This window comes from Globicephala melas, chromosome 3, assembly GCF_963455315.2.
Source record: "Globicephala melas chromosome 3, mGloMel1.2, whole genome shotgun sequence".
Classification (NCBI taxonomy): domain Eukaryota; kingdom Metazoa; phylum Chordata; class Mammalia; order Artiodactyla; family Delphinidae; genus Globicephala; species Globicephala melas.
In genome coordinates this window covers 155288638-155312524 of record NC_083316.1, presented here as the reverse complement: position 1 = coordinate 155312524, position 23887 = coordinate 155288638, and the positions used below count along the sequence as shown (strand labels likewise).

Below are 23887 nucleotides of genomic sequence, written 5' to 3'. Positions count from 1 at the left end.
CTTCTGTGTGAGGGCCACCCTCTACGCCTCGCCTCGGCAGCATTTATGTAGTTCTGTATTCAGTTAGCTGGTTGGGAGAGGGCAACTGCTCCTTGAAGTCCTGAACACAGGGTTTCCATGTATGGTATCCTCTCATCCCGTGCCCTCCTGACCACCATTTCTGGGCAACCATGCAGCCCTTGTCCTCTGCTTGCTCTCCCTTCCTGATCATGTGCATCTCTCAAGAATTAAAACCTGTCTTTCCCCAGGGACTGTCCATGACACCTTGCAGTCAGGTGTTCAAGTGAAGCTGAGCCTTCTTTTAATGAGTGGCCAGCCCTAGAGTCCCCGTTCCTGGGGAAGGCCCGAAGCCTCCAGACCAGACTCCTGGCCTCCTGGGTCCCTCCCACATCCATGCTCCAATAGCTGACCCCCCTCCCTGGGCACACTCCCCATCCTGTCCATCCTCATGACTCGATGAGCCAAAGACCAGCCATGACCTCGTGCCAGATATCACGGACGTCCCCATGCCACTGCCTGAGTCCACATTCCCGAGTGGCATTCAACTGTGGGGCTGGCTCATTCCCTTGCTTGTTCCTTCACTACCTGCAGAGCCTACTGGGTGCTGGGTGCCCGGCCAGGCCTGACCTTCCCCAGCTCTCTCTCACACCCACCCCACAGTCTGGGACCCCAAGGTTTTCAGAAAGGCCAGCCCTCTGCTTTCACCCAGCTGTGAGGTCTTTCCTCTCTAGGAAGTATTTTGTGATCTGAGCCTCGCTCTCCTGCACCCTGTCCTGCACAGATGGCTCTGAGCGGAGACCACAGGGGCTGCTCTGCTGCTTCTCTGGGACCCCTGGGCTGCCCTAGGTGCTTAGCTTCCTGATGGACAGGCTGAATGCACAGATGGGAGGATGGGAGGGAAGCTGGCCCTTGGACTGAGAGGCGGCATGCAGGCCAAGGTCAGCAGTCTGCTCTTGGAGGCACCCAGTGGGCAGGGTGGAGAAGATGGGCCAGCTCTGCCCACTCCAGGCTGAGGTCAGATGTCCAGGACGGGTTGGTGGTGGGCAGCGGGGGAGGTAGGCCGTGTCTAACTTGCGTGCCCGCTGCCACTCTCAGCCCATGCTTTCGTGGAGAACCTCCCACCTGTAAATCAGAGGGCAAAACTCCCTGGGCCCCAGTCCTCCTCCAGAACATCATCACCTCCACTTCCTACCCAACTTGCTCCAGCCAGTTTCTACACCCTTCCACCCACTGAGACATCCCATCCCAGCCCCAGTGACCACGCTGCCTATATCGGCGCGTGTGGCTGGCCTCCGACTGCCCTTGGCTGAGGTCGGCTATCTGTTTCCACCATGTGGTACCCCTCCCGGTGACCCTGAATTTCCCCGCCTCGGACCTTTGCCCAGCATTATTCCCCCACGCCACTCGGCATGAACAGGATGTAACGTGGAACTGGCAGCACAAGAGTTTGGGATGACATCTTCTGTAAAGAGTGGAGAGGCTCATGCGGAAGGGTCACGGGAACTGAGTAGCCTTGTGAAGACAGCAGGTAGGACACAGGGCAGGAGCTGGATTGGGGGAGAATCAGGACTCTGGCTCAGGATCCTTCGGCAGCTCCTATGGCACCTCCCATAGCTCAGAGTCCATCTCTGGCTAGCCTGGTTGGTCACTCACCAGGCTCCTTCTGTCTCAGGCCAAGAAAGGGCTGCTGTGGCCAGTCCTGGAGGCCTCGATGGAGTGCCAGGCCAGAGACGTGACTGTGGGGGCCAGGCTAGTGGTCTTCAACCTATGTGCCCTGGAGCACACAGGAGCCCCAGCAGAGGTGACTCAGAGGCTGGCAGGTGAGGTGGGGCTGGAACCAACTGTCCCAGTTTGCCTGGGACTAGGGGTTTCCATTTGGAAGCAGGGATGAGCTGTCACTCCGGGCGAGGCTGCCCTGACAGGCTGTGGCTCTCCCACTCTGTGAGCCAGGGTACTTCACATCTATCTGTGCCGCATTTTGATGCTCCACGTGGGATGTGATTTGTAAACAAATGTTGAACTCTAGTTAACGATGAGCCAGCCAAAGTGTTCAGGGAAAGAGTGGATTGAGGGCACATAAACCATGAGATGAACAGGTGGGTGGATAGAGGGATGCTTAGGTATGGATACACTGGGTCAGGTAAAATGTGAGTTGTGGGTACATAGATGTTCTCCGTCGATGTCCTGCATCTTTTCTGGATGTTTGAACATTTCCTGATGGAACATTAGGGTAAGGTTTGACCTTCATGGCTCTGGTCATGGAGCCTTTCTGAAGGGGCTGGCTCCTGAGGTTCATGGGGGTTCTCTCCTTCTTCTCTTCTGTTGCTGGCAGCCTGGCTCGAACTGGAGAAGGGACGAAGAGGGTCCGTCAGAAGGCAAATCCACTCAGTTGATTTCTTTTTACTGGCTGAATGTACTCGGAGACTCAGAACAAGTGGAAAAAGAAGGGGTCACTCAATTCAGACAGAAAGAGAAAGAAGACTCAGTCTCTCTCGGTCCTCACCATTCCCGAGGTGCTGGTCCCTCTGCCAGACGCCAGAGGCCAGGACCCATTCTGAGTGGGGGTTGAGTTGCGCATCCCCAGAACCCCACCACCACCCACAGAAAGCATAGAGCCTGCCCCCACCTCGGCCCCTCCCCACCTCCCTTCACGCCGTCGCGCCGCAGCTCCAGGGAAAGCAGAGTGGGACTTTCAAGTTCACAGCTTCTCCCCAGGCTCATTCCGAGGTTGGGGTGCTGAGTCGGCTCCCCTACCCCTGTCTCCTCCCAGACCTCCTCCCAGTCAGGCCCTGTATGACCACCTCCGAGAGCACGGCCAGAGTACTGACAGCCAGCTCCCAGCCCAGATGCCACTCCAGCTGTTCTGGCCTCCACCAAGCCTGACTGGATCCCTCTCCCACCCCCTCGGGACCTGGCGGCCCCTTTAGTTCCTTGAATTATTTCCAGAAAGTTTCCTCTGTTCCAGAGCTGGGCAACCAAGAGGATCTGGGTGATGCAGACCCTGCCCAAGGAGGGCAGAAAGTTGTGGGGGGGGGTCCTGTCAGACACAGGAGGGTCCAGTGTGTGGGAGAAAGTGGGCAGGGAAGGGTCAAGGGGGCCCAACTCAGGTCACTGAATCTTGCTGGGCCTTGAAGGATAAATTGGTTCATAAAAAGTTCATATTAAAGATCCAAACTGTGTGTACTGACCTTATTGTGGTAATCATTTTGCAATATATACATCACTATTACATGTAAATACATCAAATAATTATGTTGTACACCTTAACCTTACACAATGTTATATGTCAATTATATCTCCATAAAGCTGGAAAAAATTCCAAACTGGACATATGTTATCTCCTTACCACCCCCAGGATTCCAATTTCTAATCTGAGAAGAAGGTAGCTGCCCCCAGTCAATTAACACTTGGAAAACCAAGATCTGTAACTCTTTCCTCCCATGCCCTTCCAGGAGGAAGTGGAGGGTGCACTGGCCTGGGGCTGGGGGCTGGACAGGATGTTGGGGAGCATCCAGGACTCTGGGCCCCAGACCCCAGGGATAACCACATACTGTCCTGTCTAAGGGTCTCGCCAGGGACCAGAGACAGCCTAGTGGGAGAGGAATGCTGTAAACTGGAAAGTGCTGCAACTACAGGGCACCACCATCTTGGTGTTCTACGCCTCCCCAGGTTCTCAGAGCGCATAAAATGCAACGACACCAAATGCGACCTGGGCTCCCGAGTCAGATCCTGGGACAGAGAAAGGGCATCCGTGGAGAGACTGGTGAAGTCAGCCTGTGTCTGGCTGTGCACTAGCGTGGTCTCCATTCTGATACTTATGTAAGATGTGACCACTAGGGGAAGTGGGTTTGGCCGGCACAAACTCTCTGCACTACAGTCGAGTCATCATCCCAGACCAGGTGGAGAAGAAAGAAACAGTTACAAGAAAACAAGCAGACTGACATAGGGTTACAACAGGGAACAAGCTTGTGATTCAGGGCTGTGTGTTTCTTTACCGAGCCTACATGATGGGCCGAGAGCTCAATGGCATTTTGTAATCTCTGAACAAACTGTCATCTGAGACGAAAGTATCTGCTTTCTCCTGGTGATAGCATCTCAGAAGCCACAAATGCTGCTGCAGTTGTCACCTCCATTCATAACTGAAGGTGAGTTCAACTGCTGTTACTGGTGGGTACAAATAAAGATGTCATTTTCTTGTCCCAGGGGCCTGGCATCCAGAGGGGGACATCTAAGGAGCATTTGGGAGGGGACGTGGTTTGGGGGGGTGGGACAGAGGGCGGCTATGCACCCCTGGAAGGAGGTGGCTGCTCTCCTGTTCTCCCACCCCCCAGGCCCAAATTCTGATATGGCATGAAGAGTGCCCACCTTCCTGTCCAGAACTCTTAACGTAGACAGATCACACTTGCTATGTCTGCAGGACCTGCAGTGGACAGCAGACATAAATCAGGGCCACCACGCTGAGTTAATCTATCCACACGCATGCTTTCAAAGCAGAGCCTCCAGCTGGTAGCAGAAGTTGGAGACATCAGCAGCGTCTGAAGCTGGTGCTGGCTCTGAGATGAAAGGGCTGTGTTCTAGGACCAGAAAGTGGCCTCGAGGAGCTGAGAACCACCCTCGGCAGATAGCCGCAAGTACATGGGGACTGCAAGGACCAGAATCTGACAGCTGGGTGAGGTTGGGAGCACATTCTGCCCCAGACTGGTCAACACTTTGATTTTGGCCTCTAGAGACCCTGAACAGGGAACCCAGACAAGCTGCGCAGACTTCCGACCTGCAGAGCCGTGAACTCTGTGAATGCACAGGGAATGTTTGAAGCCATAACTCTGGTCATTTGTCATGCAGTGAAGACTGAATATTCCCCATCTCCCTCCTCTGCTCATGCTGGCTCTTTTCTCTCATCCTCCAAGCTGCTCAGGCCAAAAGGAACTGAACCTCGCAAGGAGGTAGCCCCTCCATGTGTAGCCCAAGGGTCTGCCACCTTCAAGGGCTGGTTACCACAGCCTTTAGACAGCTCTTCCCTCCCTCCCCCTCCTCTGCTTGTGTCCCCAGCACCACCCCTCCTCAGGGACCAGTGCCTCTCTCTTGGAGGCTGGTTACTTCCTCCTTCAAAGCCCCAGGCATCACTTCTGCCACCACCTGCCATTAGCCACTGCCTAGCTACTTAACTGGCCTACCTGCTCCATCATCATCACCTGTGTGGTCCTGGCTCTGGCCCTGCCCACTATATGACTCTCTCCAACCTACACAACCTGGTAGGTGGAACCCCGGGGAATCTCTTGGACCAAGAATCTGGGGCTAGAGGAAGACACCTGACCAACGTCAACGAGTTAACATGGCAGGATGGGGTTTTGGCAGGTTGGCTTCCCAAGGCTCCCCCTTTCTAATATGCTATTATGCTCTTAAGATGTATTAAATACCAGTACACACAAGATAACATTTATGAGCAATTATCTTGGTCAGTGTGGGCCACCACAGCAAAGAGTAGATAGGATGGCTGAAACAACACTCATTCATTTCTCACGGCCCTGGAGGCTGGAAGTCTGAGATGAGGGTGCAGGCATGGTGGGGTTCTGGCGAAGGGTTCCTGGTTCACAGATGGCCCCCTTCTCGCTGTGTCCTCACATAGCAGAGAACTCTAGTGTCTTCTCTTCTTTTTTTTTTTTGCGGTACACGGGCCTCTCACTGTTGTGGCCTCTCCCGTTGCGGAGCACAGGCTGCAGACGCGCAGGCTCAGCGGCCATGGCTCACGGGCCCAGCCGCTCCGCGGCATGTGGGATCTTCCCAGACCGAGGCACGAACCTGTGTCCCCTGCATCGGCAGGCGGACTCTCAACCACTGCGCCACCAGGGAAGCCCTCTTCTCTTCTTTTAAGGACACTATTTCCATCATGGGGACTCCACCTTCATCACCTCATCTAACCCTAATCCCCTCCCAAAGGCCCCACCTCCTAACACCATCACATTGGGTGTCAGGGGTTCAACATATAAATCTGGGGGAACGTGAACATGACAGAGAGTAAGATAAACATCATATTAATAAACAAATCCCACACAGACACCATTAAACCCAAAGACACAGAACACTATCGGTCTCCCTGATTCAATATGACCCTGTTTCCAACACAGAACAATCACTGAAGGGCGATGTGTGTGGTGGCCCCAATCTGTCCCCTGGCTGGTCAACTTTGCCTGTTACTTTGGACCCTTTGCACCTTGGTTTCCCCAGCTATCATGCCAGGTAGCTGGGTGACAGGTGGGTCCTCTTAAGGTGGCCCCTGGGCAGGCAACAGGTGCACCACAGAACCTGTCAGAAATGCAAGTTCCAAGGCAGTGCCCCCCCAGACCTGCTGGATCAGAAACTCGGGGCTAGTGCCCTGTTTTGTTTTTTTTGCAGTACGCGGGCCTCTCACTGTTGTGGCCTCTCCCGCTGCGGAGCACAGGCTCCGGACGTGCAGGCTCAGCGGCCACAGCTCACGGGCCCAGCCACTCCGCGGCACGTGGGATCCTCCCGGACTGGGGCACGAACCTGTGTCCCCTGCAGCGGCAGGCGGACTCTCAACCACTGCGCCACCAGGGAAGCCCTAGTGCCCTGTTTTGACAGGCCCTTCGGGGGTTCTGATGCTTGCTGGTGTTTGAAAACCACCAATTCTGGGATCACTGAAGGTAAGCCCAGCTTTGAGTCCTGGGACTTTGAGTCCAAGGAGCCTCCCAAGGCTTCAAGTCCAAACCCTTTGGTCTGGCAGTCAAGGTTTTCCTTTGGTTTCTGCTTCTGAATCCCAAGGCTTCCAGAAACTTCCAGTGCTGCTCTTTGAGAACACGAGGTCTGTTATAGAGGCAGGGGAGAGCGCACTCAGCCAGGCTCAGGACGTGAGCCCCCGCCCTCCACAGCCCCGTCTGTCTGCATGGGGCTGCCCACTTGCTTCCCTCCAGTCCAGTGTCCCAGAGCCAGCAATAAGCAGGGGCCGGACCCCACATCTCTCTTCCAGAGGTGGTGAAGATCCTAGAAAGAGCAAGGTGGTGACAGACGAAGGAAGCAGCAATGGTGAACATTCCAGAAGTGTTGTGGTGGGAAGGGGGATGTTGAGGCAGGGAATGGACTGCCCGTTTCCAAACCCTGAGGAGGCAAAGTCATGGTCTTCTGTCCAGTGTTGCTAAGAGGGGTTCTCTGGAGGGGTAACAAGCGTGGACCAGGCCTCATTGAGCTCTCACCTGGGTGTCTGGGGCTTCAGGTTAATTTTCCAATCTCCCCCTCAGCCTCTCACATGCTTGACAGGTGTGCAAACTGGGGACCAGATGGAGATGGAAGGGGCCTGACTTAGGGCCACTCACAGGAGGGGTGGTGGTGCTCAGGTGAGCGCTGGGGGTGGGAACCCCATAATCAGTCACCCCTCCTTTACCCTCGGGCCCATGTATTGGGTCACCGTGAGGTCCTGACCTTGCCTTGGGATCACCATGCATCTCCTCCTCCTCACGGCCATCGCCAATGCAGGATGTTCTACCGACAATGACCTCAGGGGTCGCTGGCCCTGCCCTAATGGGCGAAAGCTGCGTCCTGTGGCCTCAGGGAAAGCCAGGCAGGAGGGGGCTGTGCTGCCCTTCCCTAGGGGTGGTGGGCCTGGGGGCCTGGGAACCACAGGGCCATGAAGGCCCTGCCCAGTCTGCGGGCAGAGGCCAAGAGGCCAGCCTGCCCTCACTGCACCCATTTCCTTCACCCTGCACTTGGCCACCACAGTTCACCCTACGAGGAATTTGTTCCATTTCCCTTGTTGCTGCCAACCCTGAAGTGCAGGCTGGCAACCAGGAAACACCCACACCCTCACCTTCAGCCGCCCCCTGGCTGGGAGCTAGAATTTTAAATGCTCAACTGGATGTCACATCGGATGTCCCGAAGGCCCCTAAAAACCAGATTGTCCCAAACTGAATGCACCCTTCCCTGCGCAGATATGGGAGGACCCCCCCACCTCCTCTGAGCCCTGAGCCTTTACCCCAAATTCCAACTCTGGAGAGATCCTCCTTGCAGGGCCATCCACACAGCAGAAAGGGCCAATGGTCAGGCAAGCAGATTGCAGCACGCTCACACCACAGGCCTGAGTAACTGCTAGCACCATGGCTGAGAAGGCCCCACAAATGCAAAATGTTTAATGGGAGATGGTACGCCTTAGAAAACAGACCACGATCTTCTCTGCACCCTGTTATTATGATCATGAAAAATGTGTGAATGAAATAAGAACCTGAAGTGAGGAAAATACCTGTATTAAGTTGGTAAGATGATGAACTTTTTTTTTTCCAGGTTTTCGTGAATGCTATTGTTGGTTAATTTTTTAGTACTAATTTTTTTCTCGGTGGGGGTACTATTTTCAACCCAAAGCAACCACGTGTGCAGTTTGCAAAGTGGCTCCTAGACTCTGGTTCCAGCCTGTGGCTGGGGCCACGTGAGCCACGGCTGCCTCTTGAAAGTACTAATGGTTTTTCTCCCTCCTCCCTGGTTTGCTCCTGTTGAGGACTGCGCTGTTGCACTGTTGAAAGGCCAGGCGCCTTGCCAGGCAGTCTTACTCAAGATAGAGCAAAGACGCTGGCTGTGACATGCAGGGGAAGGAGGCCACTCAGGACCCAGCCTGGGCCAGCTTTGCCCCAACCTGAGCTGACGGCCTTCACTCAAGCGGATTTTACCGTAAATGTGCCGTGAAACCAGAGAACAGAAGGCTCTTCTTGTGGACAGAGGCTGGGGGCAAAGGCAGGACCTGGAGCAGGCCCCCTCTCTGCCTGCCCCTGCCTGGCTCCTCTGGGGGTGGATCCTCAACCGGAGAGGCTAAGTGCCTGTGCACCGTTACCTGGCAGATCTTAACGGAGTCATAGGCTCTTAGTTTTCTTGAGTCCTGGTTTGATTTCTTTTTGCAAGATCAGCAAACACAGGGTACCTGTGCACTGTGGGCACAGCTCTGCCCTTGCCTGTGGCTGTGCGCATTTTGGAGGGAGAGCTGGGACTTCACAGCAATTCTCAAAGAGAGGGGGATTCTGGGGACAGGACAGCTTGGCTGGGCCTGGAGGGCAGGATGTGGTCACCAGCTGTATTATTCACTGAATTAACTGTTTTTGCCCTTCTTTCCTGGGCCTCAGTTTCTCCGTCTGTCCAAGGAGGTGCTGGACCACATTCTATCAGAGGCTCCTGGAGGGGAAGTGAGCAATGGGCATGGCAGTTTCATTCACACCTTGGCGGGGCTGGGGCACATTCTGTCCACACGTCATCCGGGGCCACCTCTCCAGGAAGTGCTCTGTGCTCCCAGCCCTGCTAGCCGCCCTCTCTGGACCCTGCTGAAGCTTGCCACTCCTCATGCACAACCTCCCATGTCTGAGCCAGGAGGGGCCACTCCCAGAGAGCAAGGCCACATCTTCTCTTGTCCTTCGAAGGCACAGATCTCTGCTCAGTCCTCATCTGGGGGCCCCTGTTCTGCACTCTGCCTGCAGGGCCTCTGCTGAGGAGGACCCCGGCTGGTCTCATGGGTCTTCCCCTTGGTGACACATGAGGATTCTAGAGTGCCTGTCCTGTTCCAAATTGCTGTTTTCTAAGGTCAGGGCCTCTCCACAGCTGGACCAGGTTGCTGTCCTGAGACCAGAGGCCCTGAGTGTGGGGCTGGTTGCCCTGTGGGTTGATGGCTACCCAGCTTGATGGGTAGGCTCTGTCCTTTCTGGACGGAGCTGTCCAGGAGGCTTACAGGACCCAGACTCCCCCAAGGGTGCTCACCTGCCCCAGAGCCCTCCAGCTTCTGCCTTCTCTTTCTACCCACTATGGCGTCTCCGAGAAAAGCCCACATGCCTCCATGCTCTCTCTCTCTCCTGCCTGGAAGACCCCTCCCCAGGAGCTGGAACACCTTTGGCGATAGGAGGGCCCATGGGGAGGGGTCCCAGGACCTGGGTCCCTGGTGTTGGGGGCCATCTCTTCCCAGCCCCTGGGCTGCATGGCCCTGCCTGCAGCCCTCCCAGCACCCCCTCCTGCCCCAGCGGGCCGAGCCGGGATTACTGACACATACTTTGCGCAAGTCCCAGCAGGCGGGCAGAGGCTCCCGTGCCCGCGGCCATGCATTTGCCCGCTTCCCTGGGCGGCAGCGGCACGTTTTGTCGGGGATGGAATGTGGAAGCACCAAAGTGTGAGACACCTCCAGGGTGTCACCTGGAGAGGCTGGGAGGGAGACCGAGGCAGAGCTGCTCTGGTGCATGGTGGGGACCCAGCCCCAGAGCCGGGGCTCAGTCAGGGGGATTGTAAAAACAGTCAGCTGTGTCCTCATGTCCCCAAACACAGGCCACCTGATAATTTCTGTTTTTCACAGGAAAGATTCCATCCATTCATTCCTTCATTCATTTGTTCAACCAAATCTTATCTAGGAGCTACAAGGGGTGAAGGGTCAAGAGGGGAGGAAGGAGAACAAATACCCCATGGGCTTTCACAGCCTGGTGATATAGGTGCCGTCCTTGTGACAATTCTACAAAGGGAAGGACAGGTTCCCCTGGGATCAGGCAGCCTGGCCAGAGTCAGAGCCTTATTCTCCATCTCTTCATGTCACCCCACAGCGTCCAGCCCAGCCAGGTGAGGAGTGAGGAGGCGGGTATAGTCAGATCCAGGACCAGTCGAGCGAGGCTAGGGGCAAGCGTGATGTGATGCAGGTGCACTCGGTGGGGAGGGCATGCTGCTGGGGGGTGGCGGGTAAAGGCATGCCAGGATGGGGTCATCGATTGCTGTGTAACTGTGAACCAAACTACCCCAGCTGTGCCTGGTAGAGTCTAGGGGACTTAACCAGGAAGACTATTAGCTGCAGTGCTGACCACGGTGGGGGTGGGGGGAGGATGTGGGCCTTGTAAACCTCGGATTCTCAGCCGCTGACGTGTCCATGGGAACCCTCCACCCAAAGCAGGCTGCTCCTTCCTCAGCCTCTGTTTCTACCTCTCCAGGGACGGGCAGCTCACCACCACCACTCTCAGACCCAGGAAGCCTTTCCTATACTGAGCCAAAATCGGCCTCTTGGTCACCTGTAGCCTCTGCTCCCAGCCTTTGCTGGAGCCGCACAGAAGTCCAGTCCTCCTTCCCCGAGAGCCTCTCACACACTGAACAGCAGTGGGGGTCTTCCCCTGACACTTCTCAACAATGGGTGGCTCCAGTCCTTCAACTACACTTAAAAGGGGCAAATACAAACTCTGGCATTTGGTTCCAAAGCGCAAATGGCAAGTGCTGGGTGGCAAAGCCTTGAGGGGATGTGGTCCATACGGACGATCCCAGACTTGGGCGCAGCAGGGGTTGCCTACCGTGGGGGGCTTTGGCTTCTCAAACTAGCTACAGAACTTGGTTTGGGTTTTTTTTTTTTAATTTCTAACCCATTCTTATAGATGACATTAAAATGCTGCACAAAATAATACATTTAAAAAACTGCCACGACTGTTCCCAAACACGTATTTTCAACTTCCGTTCTTATTTCTCCATGGACAACCATTCACGGATGGGCTGTGGTCTGTGGACTACATTTTGAGTATAACTGATACTTTCATGGACAGGTGGTACATCCAAGCCCTGGTTGCCCTGTCCTGGGCCACACCTGCAGGATGGTGGCAGAGCCCCTCTGGAACGAGGCAATTCTATTCCTGCAGGCTGGAGATTTGTCATTGGGACCCACCGTGGAAAGTATGGTTTTACAACCCCTCCAGCCTGTATTCCTCCTCAACTGTATTTATTCACCCTCTTCCCCATCACAAAGAATTCCAGCAGGCTTGTGCAAATAAAAGAAAATTATTTTTTAAAAAAATGACAAGAAGCTCAGTAAAATGCAGGGTTAGCCAGCTTGGGAGAAGCTGCTGCACCTGAACCCCAGACAGAGTCCCAAGTGTTTAGGTGGCCAAGTCAGAGAGAGCTGGATGTGAGAGATGAGTGGTGCTTTTGTGCTCTGGAAGGAGCGTGTGCCGTGGTGGGCTGTCAAGGAATTAAGATGATGGGTATCGAACTTGGTGGTACCAAACAAGTTTTCTGACCACATATGTTTTACCTATGGTTGTTTCTAACATTGCTCCTCAAGACAAGGATGTGCATTGGTGGTTCTGCGGAGGAACATCGTTCCCAGCACCCTGAGATCCTACAACACTGGGGGTGTCGAACTGGTGTCTGGATTTCTCTAGTTTCATAGGCTAGCCACTACCATCACCAGCCTCAGAGCTGCAGAGAGAGGCAGAGAGAGCTAGAGACAAAGACAGAGGTAGAGAGGGATAAATACAGACAGAGAGACAGAGACAGACAGGGACAGACACACAGAGAGACAGAGAGATAGACAGAGACAGAGAGGTAGAGAGACACAGAGAGAGAGAGAAACATAGAGAGAGAGGGACGGGCAAACAGGGCAGAGTGAGAAGGAAGGACTGGAGGGAGGGACAGGGCTGCCCTGGGGAGGGACTCGCAGTGGTGCAGGCTCACAGAGGCAGGGCAGCTCAGGAAGTCTTGCTTGCTTGGGCCCTGCCTGCCTGAGAAGCCTCAGAGCCTTGCTCAGCCCTACCATGTGTCATCTGACACAGGCAGCCTCTCACCTTGTGTGTGCTCATCCCTCCTCCTCCTCAGCCCCCGCCTCACCCACCCTTTGAGGCTGTGGGACCTGGGCAGTGCCTCCAGAGCCCTTGTTCACTCTCCCTGAACTCCACATGCACCTTCACCCCCAAATAGTGCGTCCCACTGAGGGAAGCCTATGTCCCACCTGGGACTGAGAAGACCCCTGGGCCTGAAGAACCAGTGGGGCTGGCGCCAGGAAAGGCTGTGCAGAGAGGAGGTTCTAGAAGGTGGGGGGCAGGTGACAACTGAGCTGGCCTTCCTTGGGGTCTGGACACATTCTCAGAGCAGGGTGTCTGCGTGCACATGAGTGTGGGGTGCCGGGGACTAAGGAGGAGGGTGAAGAGGCAGTGAAAGGTGGGAGAACCAGAGAATGCTGCACTGGGAGCATGTCTCAGGCTACTGAGCTGGCCCAGGGGTGGGAGACGACGGGACGTGAACATGGGAACTTCCCAGGCCAGCTGGGGTGATGTCCACTCCAGGTACCACTCAGTGCTGGGGAGCCCTAGGTCCCTCAGAAACTGGTGAGGAGCTGGGTGGCAGGAAGGGGGTCCGGATAGGGAAAGGGGGACCGGGCTCTCTGGGCAGGTAAAAGCACTGCTGCTGGAGCTCTGGGGGCAGTGAGGGTATGGGGTTAGAGCAGAGGGTGGGAGGGCAGTGAGAACAGAGGCAGAAGATGGCGGGAGTGGAGCACTGCAACCTGGGGGGGGGGGGAAATGAAGGGGCCTGGCCCCATGGTGAGGGGGCAGGGGAGAAAACAGGCTGACCTCCAGGGCCCTGGCTAGGCCACAGGGGGATCACAAGATGCCCTCAGGCCAGACACGGGAAGTAGGAGGCAGGTGCCCAAAGCACATCATGGAACACAGGTGCACACTGGGTATTGGTCTTCACCCCTTGACCACGATGCCTGTTCCTGGTTCGCTTGGATCCTTCTGATCAATTCTAATTAAACAAGAGTTCAGTCTGGACAAGGGGAGTGAGGGGGAGGGGGCTAGGGCCTCCCAGTAGGTTTGCAGTACATGGCCCTGTGAGGAGCTGGCGTCTGGCCATGCTATGCCTCTGGGGTCAGGTGCCCAGGCCTCTGTCCTGTCACCTCCCAGGTCTCTTCTCTGGATCCCACCCCCCACCCCGTTGTCTGTCACACAAGGAGCACAGACCTCTTGGAGGTCTCTGTAGCTTTCAACATTCTGGTCTTAGGGCTGTCTCTCTGTGCCTCTGTCGGGACCTGCCTTTGGACCTTGAGCATCTAGCGTGAAGGACACTCTTCCGAGACGGTCCCGGGGAGGCAGTTGGCTCTTTAAATTCCCACAGGATGCAGCACCACCTCCTCCTCTCTTTCCACCCTCCCACCAAGACCACACCAACTTCAAAGCCTAATTACTCCCAATTTGGGTTGTTTCCTTGTTTCTCCAGGTGAGGAAGTCCCTGTCACTTTCACTTTCATATGCGAGGAGCTGGGGGTGGGGTGGAGAGAAGTGATGAGAACAGTGGCTTTATTTTGGGGAGGGAAGGTGAAACAGAATACCAATTAGGGAGGCTGAGTGTGAAGGTGAGAAGTTACAGAGAGAGGGTCTCCCTCCAAGGCCTCACTTGGGGAAGGGAGGGAAGTGGGAGAGGGGGTTGGCAAGAGAAAGAAGGAGCCACCTGTGGGAAACTCCATCAGGTAGGGTATGAAGATAGAAAGCCTTCCGCCTGCTATGAAACTCCATTTCTTTCTCTGTGAGCCCTCCTTTTCATTACGCTCATGTCCACTGTGGAGACACCACGTCCTTCCTGTGTCCAGCCTGGGGGCAGAGGGGAGGAGGAGAGGAAACTGCTGGTCCTCAGTAAGCCCTGAGGTTGTGGCCACCGAAGATGCTTCTTCCCAGGAAACAAGAGAATCACTGAATGTGAGAATCCTATGGAGAGCAAAGTGTGGGGGGGGTCCATGGCGCCGTCTTCCCTCTGGGGCCAAAAGGTTGCTCTAGACTCTTGATTGGGTGGGTCACTGACCAGGAGTCGGTGGGGAGGGGACGCCCCTCCCCACGGATCTGGAGAATGCCGGATACACCAAGCATGTCCCAGGATCCTCTCAAATGGAACACATACGGCCCAGGTGGAAAGGGTGACATATGTGTGTTGAGGGGAGCAAGGTCAGGGACACTCAGGGCCAAAAGGACAAAGATTCCACCGCGTAGGGTGGCCAGAGGCTGGTGACACGGCCCTCGTTTATGGAAGAAGCGCAGGGGCGAAAGCGCTTCCACTAGCGCCCAGGAATGCGGCGGCGGCGGCGGGTTCTAATTAGAAGCCTGCGCGGGAGCGGGCGGCCGCGGGGCTCTCTCAGACGCGCTCCCTTGGTTCCCCCGGCGTCAGTGTCCCCGCGTCAAGAGGCACGCCCGCTGCATCCTGTGCTCCAGAAGACGACCGGGCGCTGCAGGTGCCGCGGGGGTGCGGGACGCGCGGGGGTCCCCGAAGCAAGTCCCCGCCGCCCCGCCACCTCTCCCAGGCCCTCGTACCCGCCGGTGCCTCCTTCTTGCCCCGCCCCGTCCCGCCAGGCTGCGCCTGGACCCGCGCCCCACACCTAGGGCGCCCCCGCTCCTGAACAATCTCGAAGAGAAAAATTATTATCGGATTAGATGTACTTCGGCTCACTCAGTCTCCCCCCGCCCCAACTTCCCCTCGGCGTAATTATTATAATTCCAGGCAAGCCGTCGAGAGAGTTCCTGGCTGTGTGTGTGTGTGTGTGTGTGTGTGTGTGTGTGTGTGCGCGCGCGCGCATGTGTGTGTGAAGGCTTGTCTCCGATCTGGGTCTCCTCCAGCGGCGCGCCCAGGCCGCTCGGCTCCCGCATTCCCCCCAGTTGTGTTCGTCAAATGTTGGGCATCTCAAAGCGCCCCTCCCCTCTCCACTGGGGAGCCGGGGTGGCCCTTGCCCGTGGGAGCTCTACCAAATTCGCTTCCCTCCTCCCCTCATGATATGTGCTGCAGACCCTCAGGACCCTTCCCTTGGTTTATCTGCACTTCCATCGCCAGATTTAGGAGGGTCTCACGGGAATGTGTCTTGTCTGGGGTGGAAGACGGAACGCCCCAGCCCTCTCAGATGTGGGTTCGCGGAGCCTCTCACTAAGGAGCCTTCAAACGCGATGCTTTCTCCCTCTTTACCTCTCCAGAAGCCCCTCCTTAGCATCGCGGTCGGGACAGCGGCAGGAAGGCGCAGGAGGGCCGGGTGCTGGCCCCAATGCGCCCGCCACTCCCGGCCGGGTCCCCGCAGTCTTTACGTAACTACGCTGCTCCGAGCTGTTCGGTCTTGTCTCACTGACTTTGTTTTAAGGTGTGTGTGTGTGTGAGACATGTCCTTAAGGAAAGTCTCAGGCGGATCTCCCTCTCCCAGCTCGCCCTCCTGGCTTCTCTTGGCCTCTGGTGCCCGAGCTTTCATGCCAACTGTGCTGTCCCACTTCCTGCCTCTCCCCAGCTCACTGCTCGCCCCGTCCGACGCTGGGAGCCCCTCTATGCCCGAGGGATCAATGTCCGCGGAAACTCCGCCACCCGCGTCCCAGCCCCGGCCCGAACAGGTCGAAATTGGCCGCCAAGGAAAACAAACCACCCTCGGAACAGGAGGGCTGGGCAGAGCGCGGGCTCTGGGCCACCGCGGGACCCTGCCCGAGGGGACGGCGGCTGGGGGACGCACAGAGGCCGGGGAGAACGTGAGGAAGGCTCACTCACCACCAGATCGGGTAGTTGCCCAGCGCTTGCTTCAGGCCGTAGAGGAATATGAAATATCCGAGCGGGGCCATCGCCGGGCGGGAGATCTCGGAGGGCCAGGAGTCCGCCCCGAGAGCGCGGGCGCCGGAGCGGGCCGGGCCCTGGGAGCTCGCGGGCGGCGGCGCTGGGCCCTCCTGCGGCCGCGGGGTGCGCGGGGTGCGCGGGTGTGCGCGGGTGTGCGCGGGTGCGCGGGCTCCGAGGGCGGCGCTGCGCCAGGTGGGACGGCGGCCGGGCGGCGGGCCGGGGCCCGGGGCGGCGCGGGACGGCGGGGGCGGGGCAGCGCCGCGGGGGGCGCCCGCCGGGGCCTGGGCCGGGGCGGGGCAGGCAGGGGGCGGGCGGGGCCCTGGGAGCTAGCTCGGTGACGGCTTCAGCGCGGGCCCCTCCCGTGGCCGCGGGGTGCGCGGGGGTGCGCGGGTGCGCCGGCTCCAAGCTTTGCGCTGTGCCAGATGGGCAGCTGGCCTGGCGGCCGGCCGGCACCCAGGACTGCATGGTCCGCAGGTATCCCCTCCGACCTCCCGGGTCGCGCCCCCTCGGGGCTCATGGGCGGCTCCTTAGGTGTGGAGCCCCGCGCGCCCTGCGCTCACCGTGCGACGCGCTGTCCAGCTCTCGCTCCTGCCCCTGCTCTGTCGCGCGCTCTGTCCCTTGCCCTCTAGGTGGTCGGGCTGCGCCTCCCTTTCGTCCATCTCCTTGCTGGGGTTCCGTTCGTCCGAGGCTTGTCTCCTCGAACGGCCCCTTGCCGATCCGCTGGGAGCTGGGCCGATGGCGAGCGGCCAGAATGGGGGCGGCCTGTCTGGGGACAGCTGCTGGGTGGGCATCTAGGGTGCATCTAGGGTGCAGCCACGTTTCTGAAAGTCACTATTGGGAAACAGTCCAGCTCTGTTCAGGGCCCAGGGGTTGACGGCTCCTCTTTCTCCCCTACACCCCACCAGGGAAGGGAACGGCAGTCCTGGTGCTTCCGGTCCCCAGGGACAGTGTAGCCGGTTAGCGCCCTGGCTCTGCGACCACTGACCGCCGAGTCTGCCCAGGGCTGCTGGCCTCTTCAGCCAGAAGGGATTTCTGACAACTTAGGTAAGCCTTATGATTTTTGCTGATGGAGAAAGGGAAGACCAGAGAGGGAAAGTGACTTATCCAAGGTCACAAAGAGTGGCTAGCCAGTTCTCCAGCTCCCAGTCCAACGCAAAGCTCTGTTTGCATATTCACCTGCAGCCCAGGGAGAAAGGAGCCAGGGTTATTTGGGGAGAGGAAGAGGAAGATCCAAGTCGAGATGTCGTCCCAACTTCCCTTCTCTCCCCCACCTTGTGCATTAGCAGGAGACCCAGTCAGTCTCAGTGATTGTGAAGAAAGGGTAGCAGGAATCCATGTCACCGTTTCGCAACTGAGGGGAGGAGAACCGTGAATAAAAACCCCAACTCCAGGCTCTTCTATGATGTCTCTTTTCAAGTGGACATCAGCTCCTCCACTGCGCCTGAGCCTTGCCTTACCATGTGACCTGCAGAATGTGGGGGCCCGGTGGAGAGGCCACTGGCCGGCATGTGGCTGCTTCTCAGGGCAGGGAGTGACTCAGCAACCCTCCAGGTTTAGGCAGTGGCTGGAGAACAAGAGGCAGGCCGTACCCCACGGCATGCTGCCCCTATCCATCTTGGTTTTCCCATCTGTAAAGGGAGCCTGTGGGGTCCTGTGGACTCTGGACCAGGGGTCACCTCGGTGACTGCATCAGGGACTCCTTCCCAGATGTGGAGGGAAAGCCATTCTCTTTCAAGGAATGTTCTCTTTTCTCTGCACTGCCAGTGGGATCCAGTTGAGTCTACGCATGCCTTGTCCTTCTACCCCTACTCTGAGTCACTGTGCCCCCTCACCTGAAGAGGGAAGGACGGAAGAATTCTGGAATGAGGCGGGGTGGGTAGTTAGCTCGTCTTCCCCTGGACTTCCCCTCTCTCTCAGTGAAAATCCCACCCAATTATCGCATTACTGGGGACTGGGCTGTGGGAGTGGGGTGGGGGCCAATCCCAGTGCAGCAGGCTCCCACCCCCGCCCTCCCAACTGTGGGGCCCTGGGATTAGAGCTGTTATGAGGAGCCCCCTAGAGGCTGCTGGCTCCTCACACACAAAGGGCGGTGGCTGTGCCCTACCGAAGGACCAAAGGACTGGCTGTCCCGCTGTGATGGGCTCTGCAGAGAATGGAGCAGGTGGGCGCTGCAGCCTCAGTCCTCCCTCCTGCCACCGTACTTGCCAGGCCCCTTCTTTCTTCCTTTTGCTGCTTTCTTCTCCGTCATTTGGTCCCTGCCCTCTGCCTACACTAGGTGGTAGGCAGGGAGAGTAAGCTGGGCACCCTGAGCTTGGGGGAGCCTCCCATGGTGCAGGGAGAGAGAGGGAGAGCTGAGAACTGCCCTGCTCCCACTCCCACGTGAAGACTCCCAGTTCTTTAGAGTTCCTTGAAAAATGTGCATCACAGCGCTCCTTTGGGAGAGCTGCAACCAGGGCAAGCTGCATGATGGCACTGGTCTGGAAGCTTCCAGAGCTGGCCCTTTCCACATGGTGATCTTGCAGGGCGCTCTTCCTTTGCCCCCATCCTGTGGTCTTTTTGAAAGCTTTGACCTCAAACAAGCCATGTGAGTGCACAGAAGAGGGGGAGCAGGGATCTCCAGACAGGTGACGGGACCTCAGAGAGAAGGCTGGAGAGTGGTGCCACCTGAGTCTGGATGGCAGGGGCCTCCAGCCCTCCACAGACCCTGTGAGACTTACATAGAGGTTACGGCATGGGGGAACGGGGGTCCCACCCCATTTTCTGGGCATGATAGAAGCTCCCTAAGTCTGTTTCCCAGAAGCCCAGGAGCATGGGGATGGGGGGCCATCCCCAGGTTGGGGTAGAGAGAATGCAGGTGCAGGAGGGGGATGTTTCTATCATAACTTGAGTGAGTGGGATTCTTTCCTGCTCCCTGATGTTCAGCTGGAAATTCTGCAACCTGACTTAAGGATAGAGTCAACCGGGTGGTGTGGCATGCCTTTGCTCCACGCAGCTGCTCACCCTGGCCATGGAGTCTGGGCTCCCTCCCTGAAGGTGAAGGGGAGGATGCCTTCCTGGCAGCGCCCTCTGCTGTCACACAGAGGGAGCTTCCATGACGGACCCTTGGTCACAGGTCTAATTCAACATTCTGAAGAATTTATGGATGCCCCTGGAGAAAAGATCTTTTTTTTTTTTTTTTTTTTTTGCCTCACCATAGATCTTCCAGAGGCCCCTTTGGGGCTGTGTTCCTTCCAGAATAGTCCTGGAGGGGAAGGACGGTATGGTCCCAGGAGCTTTGGAGGCCCCTGCTGGGAGGTGGGGGAGGGAAGGCAAGGACCTGGTGTGGAGGAAAGAGGCCAGATGAGAGGGCACTTTGCTTTCTGAGGTAGTGAACTGTCATCTGTGGTAGCATTTGAATCCCTGCCTGGTAAGTATTAGGTAGTGGTCCTTCCTGTACTGGAGAGAAGGGAGCCAGACTTTCAGACACTAACTGCCTAATTATTCATTCACTTCCTTCTTTGCTAAAAAGTTGAGGGGAGGCAGGAAAGGCTCTGGGTAGTCAGTGGCTGGAAGCTGAGGAGCCCTGCAGCTGTCACCTCAGAGGGGCCACAAGCAGACAGGATGAAGGTCTAGGGTCAGAAGAGCGGGTGCTCTTCTTACCCCCAGGCCCATTTGGTTCTAAGCCCCTTCTGGAAGCTTCCCTGACCTGCCTGGGGGGCTGTCATTCCTGGAACACCTGCTCTTCAGGGGTGGGGTGCTTGTACTCAGAGACAGACTTTCTGTCCATGCTCTGTCATTTTTTTCACAGTGCCCCAGGCCAAAAGAAATGCCTAAAAGTTTTGTTTAGCAAATAATTAGGTCCAAATAATGTATTAATTAGTAGCTCTTGGGAAAAGAAATGTTTATAAGTTAAAAGAAAAAATACTATTTTTGTTTCATTGTCACATAACTGCTGTTACTTACCAATGGGAAGTGTGTGCCTGCAGCCCCAGGGAGGACAGCTTACTTTCTGTTCTTCAGCAGTTTTCATTTGGTACTTGTTTTTTTCTTCTTCCGGTACGCTGGCCTCTCACTGTTGTGGCCTCTCCTGTTGCAGAGCACAGGCTCTGGACTCACAGGCTCAGCGGCCATGGCTCACGGGCCTAGCCGCTCTGCGGCATGTGGGATCTTCCCGGACCGGGGCACGAACCCATGTGCTCTGCATCGGCAGGCGGACTCTCAACCACTGCGCCACCAGGGAAGCCCGGTATTTGTTTTTTAATCACAGCAAAAGCCAGAAACTCAGCTTCACAAAGGAATGTGCCACCGTCCAAGCTGAAACAGAACTGCCTGGATCCAGTAGGTGTCTGTCCTACAGAGAGGACCATATCACCACGTGTTCCTTGAACATTTAAAATATCCTGCAGTACCCTGGGAATTTGCTGTGGCACCCCAGGGTGCCTTGGCACAAAGTTTGGGAACCATGATTCTTGGGTGGGCCTGAGATGCATGGGTCATCTTGGCTTTTCTGCCTCCCCCATCCCCTTCTTTGCTGCAGGTGCACCTCTTCATGTGTCCTACCTTGTGTCTAATCCTGCTGTGTGTTCATTGGCTCTTACTATTGTCCACATCTTTCCATTTTAGTCTGTAGTTTTGTTATGTTCTAAGAGCCTCTCCTCTCCAGTTCAGATCCCTGGTGAAATTTTTGCCTCCTCTTGTCTCTCTGGAAGGTTCTCCTTGTAAAGACAGGCTGTTGGATCAGATGACTTCCCCAGTGCTCTTTGAGATGGTGACAATACCAAATGCTCTGGGTGCCCAGGGCTCTGCCCAGTACTGTGGGGCCATGGTCTCACCCAGCAGCCGCTAGAAGCATCTGTCTCTGCATTCTGGGCAAGGAGGCTCAGTGAGGGTTATGATACAACTCTCCCCGGGTCCCCAGAGGGAGTCAAGGAAGGATTGGGGTCTCAGTCTCTCTGAGACTCGTGTATCTGGAGATAATGTGTTCCTCACAAGAGTAAGTCCCTCCAAGATTTGAATACTGGTGGCGGGACTCATAATTCTGAAGGCTGTGTGGCAGGAGCCTGAAAAGCTTATGGCTGGGATGGAGAGGACATGCAGGGAGGCATGTGTCCACAGGAGAGCAAACTTGGTCTGTGTCTGCTCATGTTTCTGAGCTGACTCCTGTGGATGAAGGGTGAGGTACCTGTTGGGCTGGGTTACCTGCCCTCTGGAGTCCCTGGAGAGAGCATTTGCAGAGGATTGAGGAAGTCCCTTTGAGAACAAATCCATCTGTCTCAAGATACCATCCCATAGCTGGTTCTCCCCTCACATGGTTACCTCTTCTAAGTTCCCCTGAGAGTTCCATTTTGATTTTGATCAGAGGGTCTGATTTATGGAAATGACTGGAACCTTAGGTCAGCCCCCTCTTTGCACAGAGAAAGTAGGCTCAGGGTGAGCAGCAGAGAGTGAGGATGAATGCACCCTGGTTTCTAGATCTCATACCCCAGGGATTCTTCACGCCTTTCAGGACATCTGCTCCTGGATCACCAAGCACCCAGCCTCTGGATGTCGAATGGGAAGCTATCATCAAAGGCTTGTGGGACAAATATCCCCCATAATCCAGTCTCCAGTGTGCAGCCCTACCTCATGTGTCTTTCTGTGTTAGCACCCTAACCTTCCATCCCCTCCACTTAGGACCTGGAGAGCAAGAGAAATGGCTGGTCCTATTCTGGTTCCAGGTTGCATTATTCTTTTTGGTTTTTTTTTTTGGCCACACCATGCAGCTTGCGGGATCTAAGTTCCCCCACCAGGGATTGAACCTGAGCCACTTCAGTGAAAGCGCCGAGTCCTAACCATTGGACCGCCAGGGAATTCCCAGGCTGCATGATTCTTGAGCCTGCTCTCCTCAGATGGACAGAGGTGGCCTGATGTTGTGGGAATTGTGGATCTCTGTGTGGGGAGCGAAGGGAGGGTGGAATCCAAGAGTCATGGAAGTAGGGCTACTGAGTTTTCTAACCTCCTAAGTAGCCACGTGGTGAATTCTGCTTAAAGGAATGAATGAACTCTCTAAATACTGGCAGCACTCAGTCATAGAATCATGAGGCCCAGAGCAGCTGAATAAGTAGAGCCATCAGATCTCGGCATCATTTGATTCTCAAAGCAGGAAGCCACCGATAGAGTCGTAGAACCATAAGAAAAAAGAATTTCAAAATCAACGTCGTGGAATTTCTGGAATCCTAGACTCTCATCACAACAATTAGGGTCTGTAGATTAATTGTCCCAGAATCTTGGCTTCCTGTGGGGCCTAGAATCCTGACTCTGAGGCCTCGCTCACCTGTAAGATGAGGGTGTTATATTATCCCAGCCATTCTTTTGTTTTTTAAAATTTATTTTTATTTTTATGTTTATGTATTGTCTGCGTTGGGTCTCTGTTGCTGCACGTGGGCTTTCTGTAGTTGCAGCGAGCGGGGGCTATTCTTCGTTGCAGTGCGCGGGCTTCTCATTGCGGTGGCTTCTCTTGTTGCGGAGCACGGACTCTAGGGTGTGTGGGCTTCAGTAGTTGTGGCTCGCGGGCTTTAGAGTTCAGGCTCGGTAGTTGTGGCACATGGGCTTAGTTGCTCCGTGGAATGTGGGATCTTCCCGGACCAGGGCTCGAACCCATGTCCCTGCATTGGCAGGTGGATTCTTCACCACTGGGCCACCAGGGAAGTCCTATCCCAGCCATTCTAATGTGCTAAGTTTTGTTGCGACAGCCTCCCTGTGGTGCCATTAGTGTTTGAGGGGCCACCTGCCAAAATTCCGCTTCTAGGACAATACTGCCACCATGTGGAGATGTTGAATGAGGTGGCACGGATGGGACACCTGGGGCCACTCCTAGGTCCCTCACCTGCAGTCAGTGCCCAGCTGGGCACAGCTGTGGGTGGAACAAGCCTCAGCACCTCCCCAGCCTTTGGTGTTCCCAAGTCTTGAGTGCAGATGATCCTCCTCCTGGTAATGGCAGTGACCACAGTCCCGGCTGGTCTGCATTAGGCAAGCTGGGTGATCACTTGGTCCCAGAACCACCTGAGAAGCGGTGTTACCATCCTCAGGACATGAGTCAGAGCTGAGGCCTGGAGGAGTTGAGCGCAAGATCCATGGGGCTGGCATTCAGAGGGTTAGGGTTAGGGACTGGGTGCCTCCTACGCAGCATCTTTCCTGCCTCCCTGTAGCCCAGGCTCACAGTCTGCAACTCCCTCTGCACTCGATTGCCCTCTCCTTTGGTGCACTGAACCCTCAGCATAACCTTCGGTGCCTCCATCAGTGATGGTGGGGGAAGAATATGCACCATCGGCTGCCATCTCCCTGGGCTGAGCGAGGCTGGGGTGTTACCTTCCCACACCTCCAGGTCGTGGTCAGTGGGTCAGGAAAGGTGAGGCGTGATCATGGGAGGGAGGGGAGGGGGGCTGAGGCTGTCCAAGGTCTTCTCTGACCACTCCCTTCCCCTCTTGCTGTTCTCTGGCTCCAGTGAGACTTGACAAAATGTTTCCTACGAGGCCATCAGCCTCTTGGTGGGCCTTTTCCCTACCTCCCTGCTCTGCAGAGCCTTTCTACCTGG

General features: G+C 56.2%; 1 protein-coding gene across 1 annotated transcript in view; it reads right to left on the bottom strand.

Annotated features, from left to right (window-relative positions):
* Positions 1–16441, bottom strand: part of WNT3A (Wnt family member 3A) — a 46943-nt gene extending 30502 nt beyond the window's left edge. Inside the window, exon 1 of the mRNA XM_030844708.3 lies at positions 16273–16441. Within this exon, the coding sequence (XP_030700568.1) occupies positions 16273–16343 (71 nt within the window). The 5' untranslated portion in view covers positions 16344–16441. The remainder of the gene's footprint in view (positions 1–16272) is intronic.
* Positions 16442–23887: the final 7446 nt, after the last annotated feature.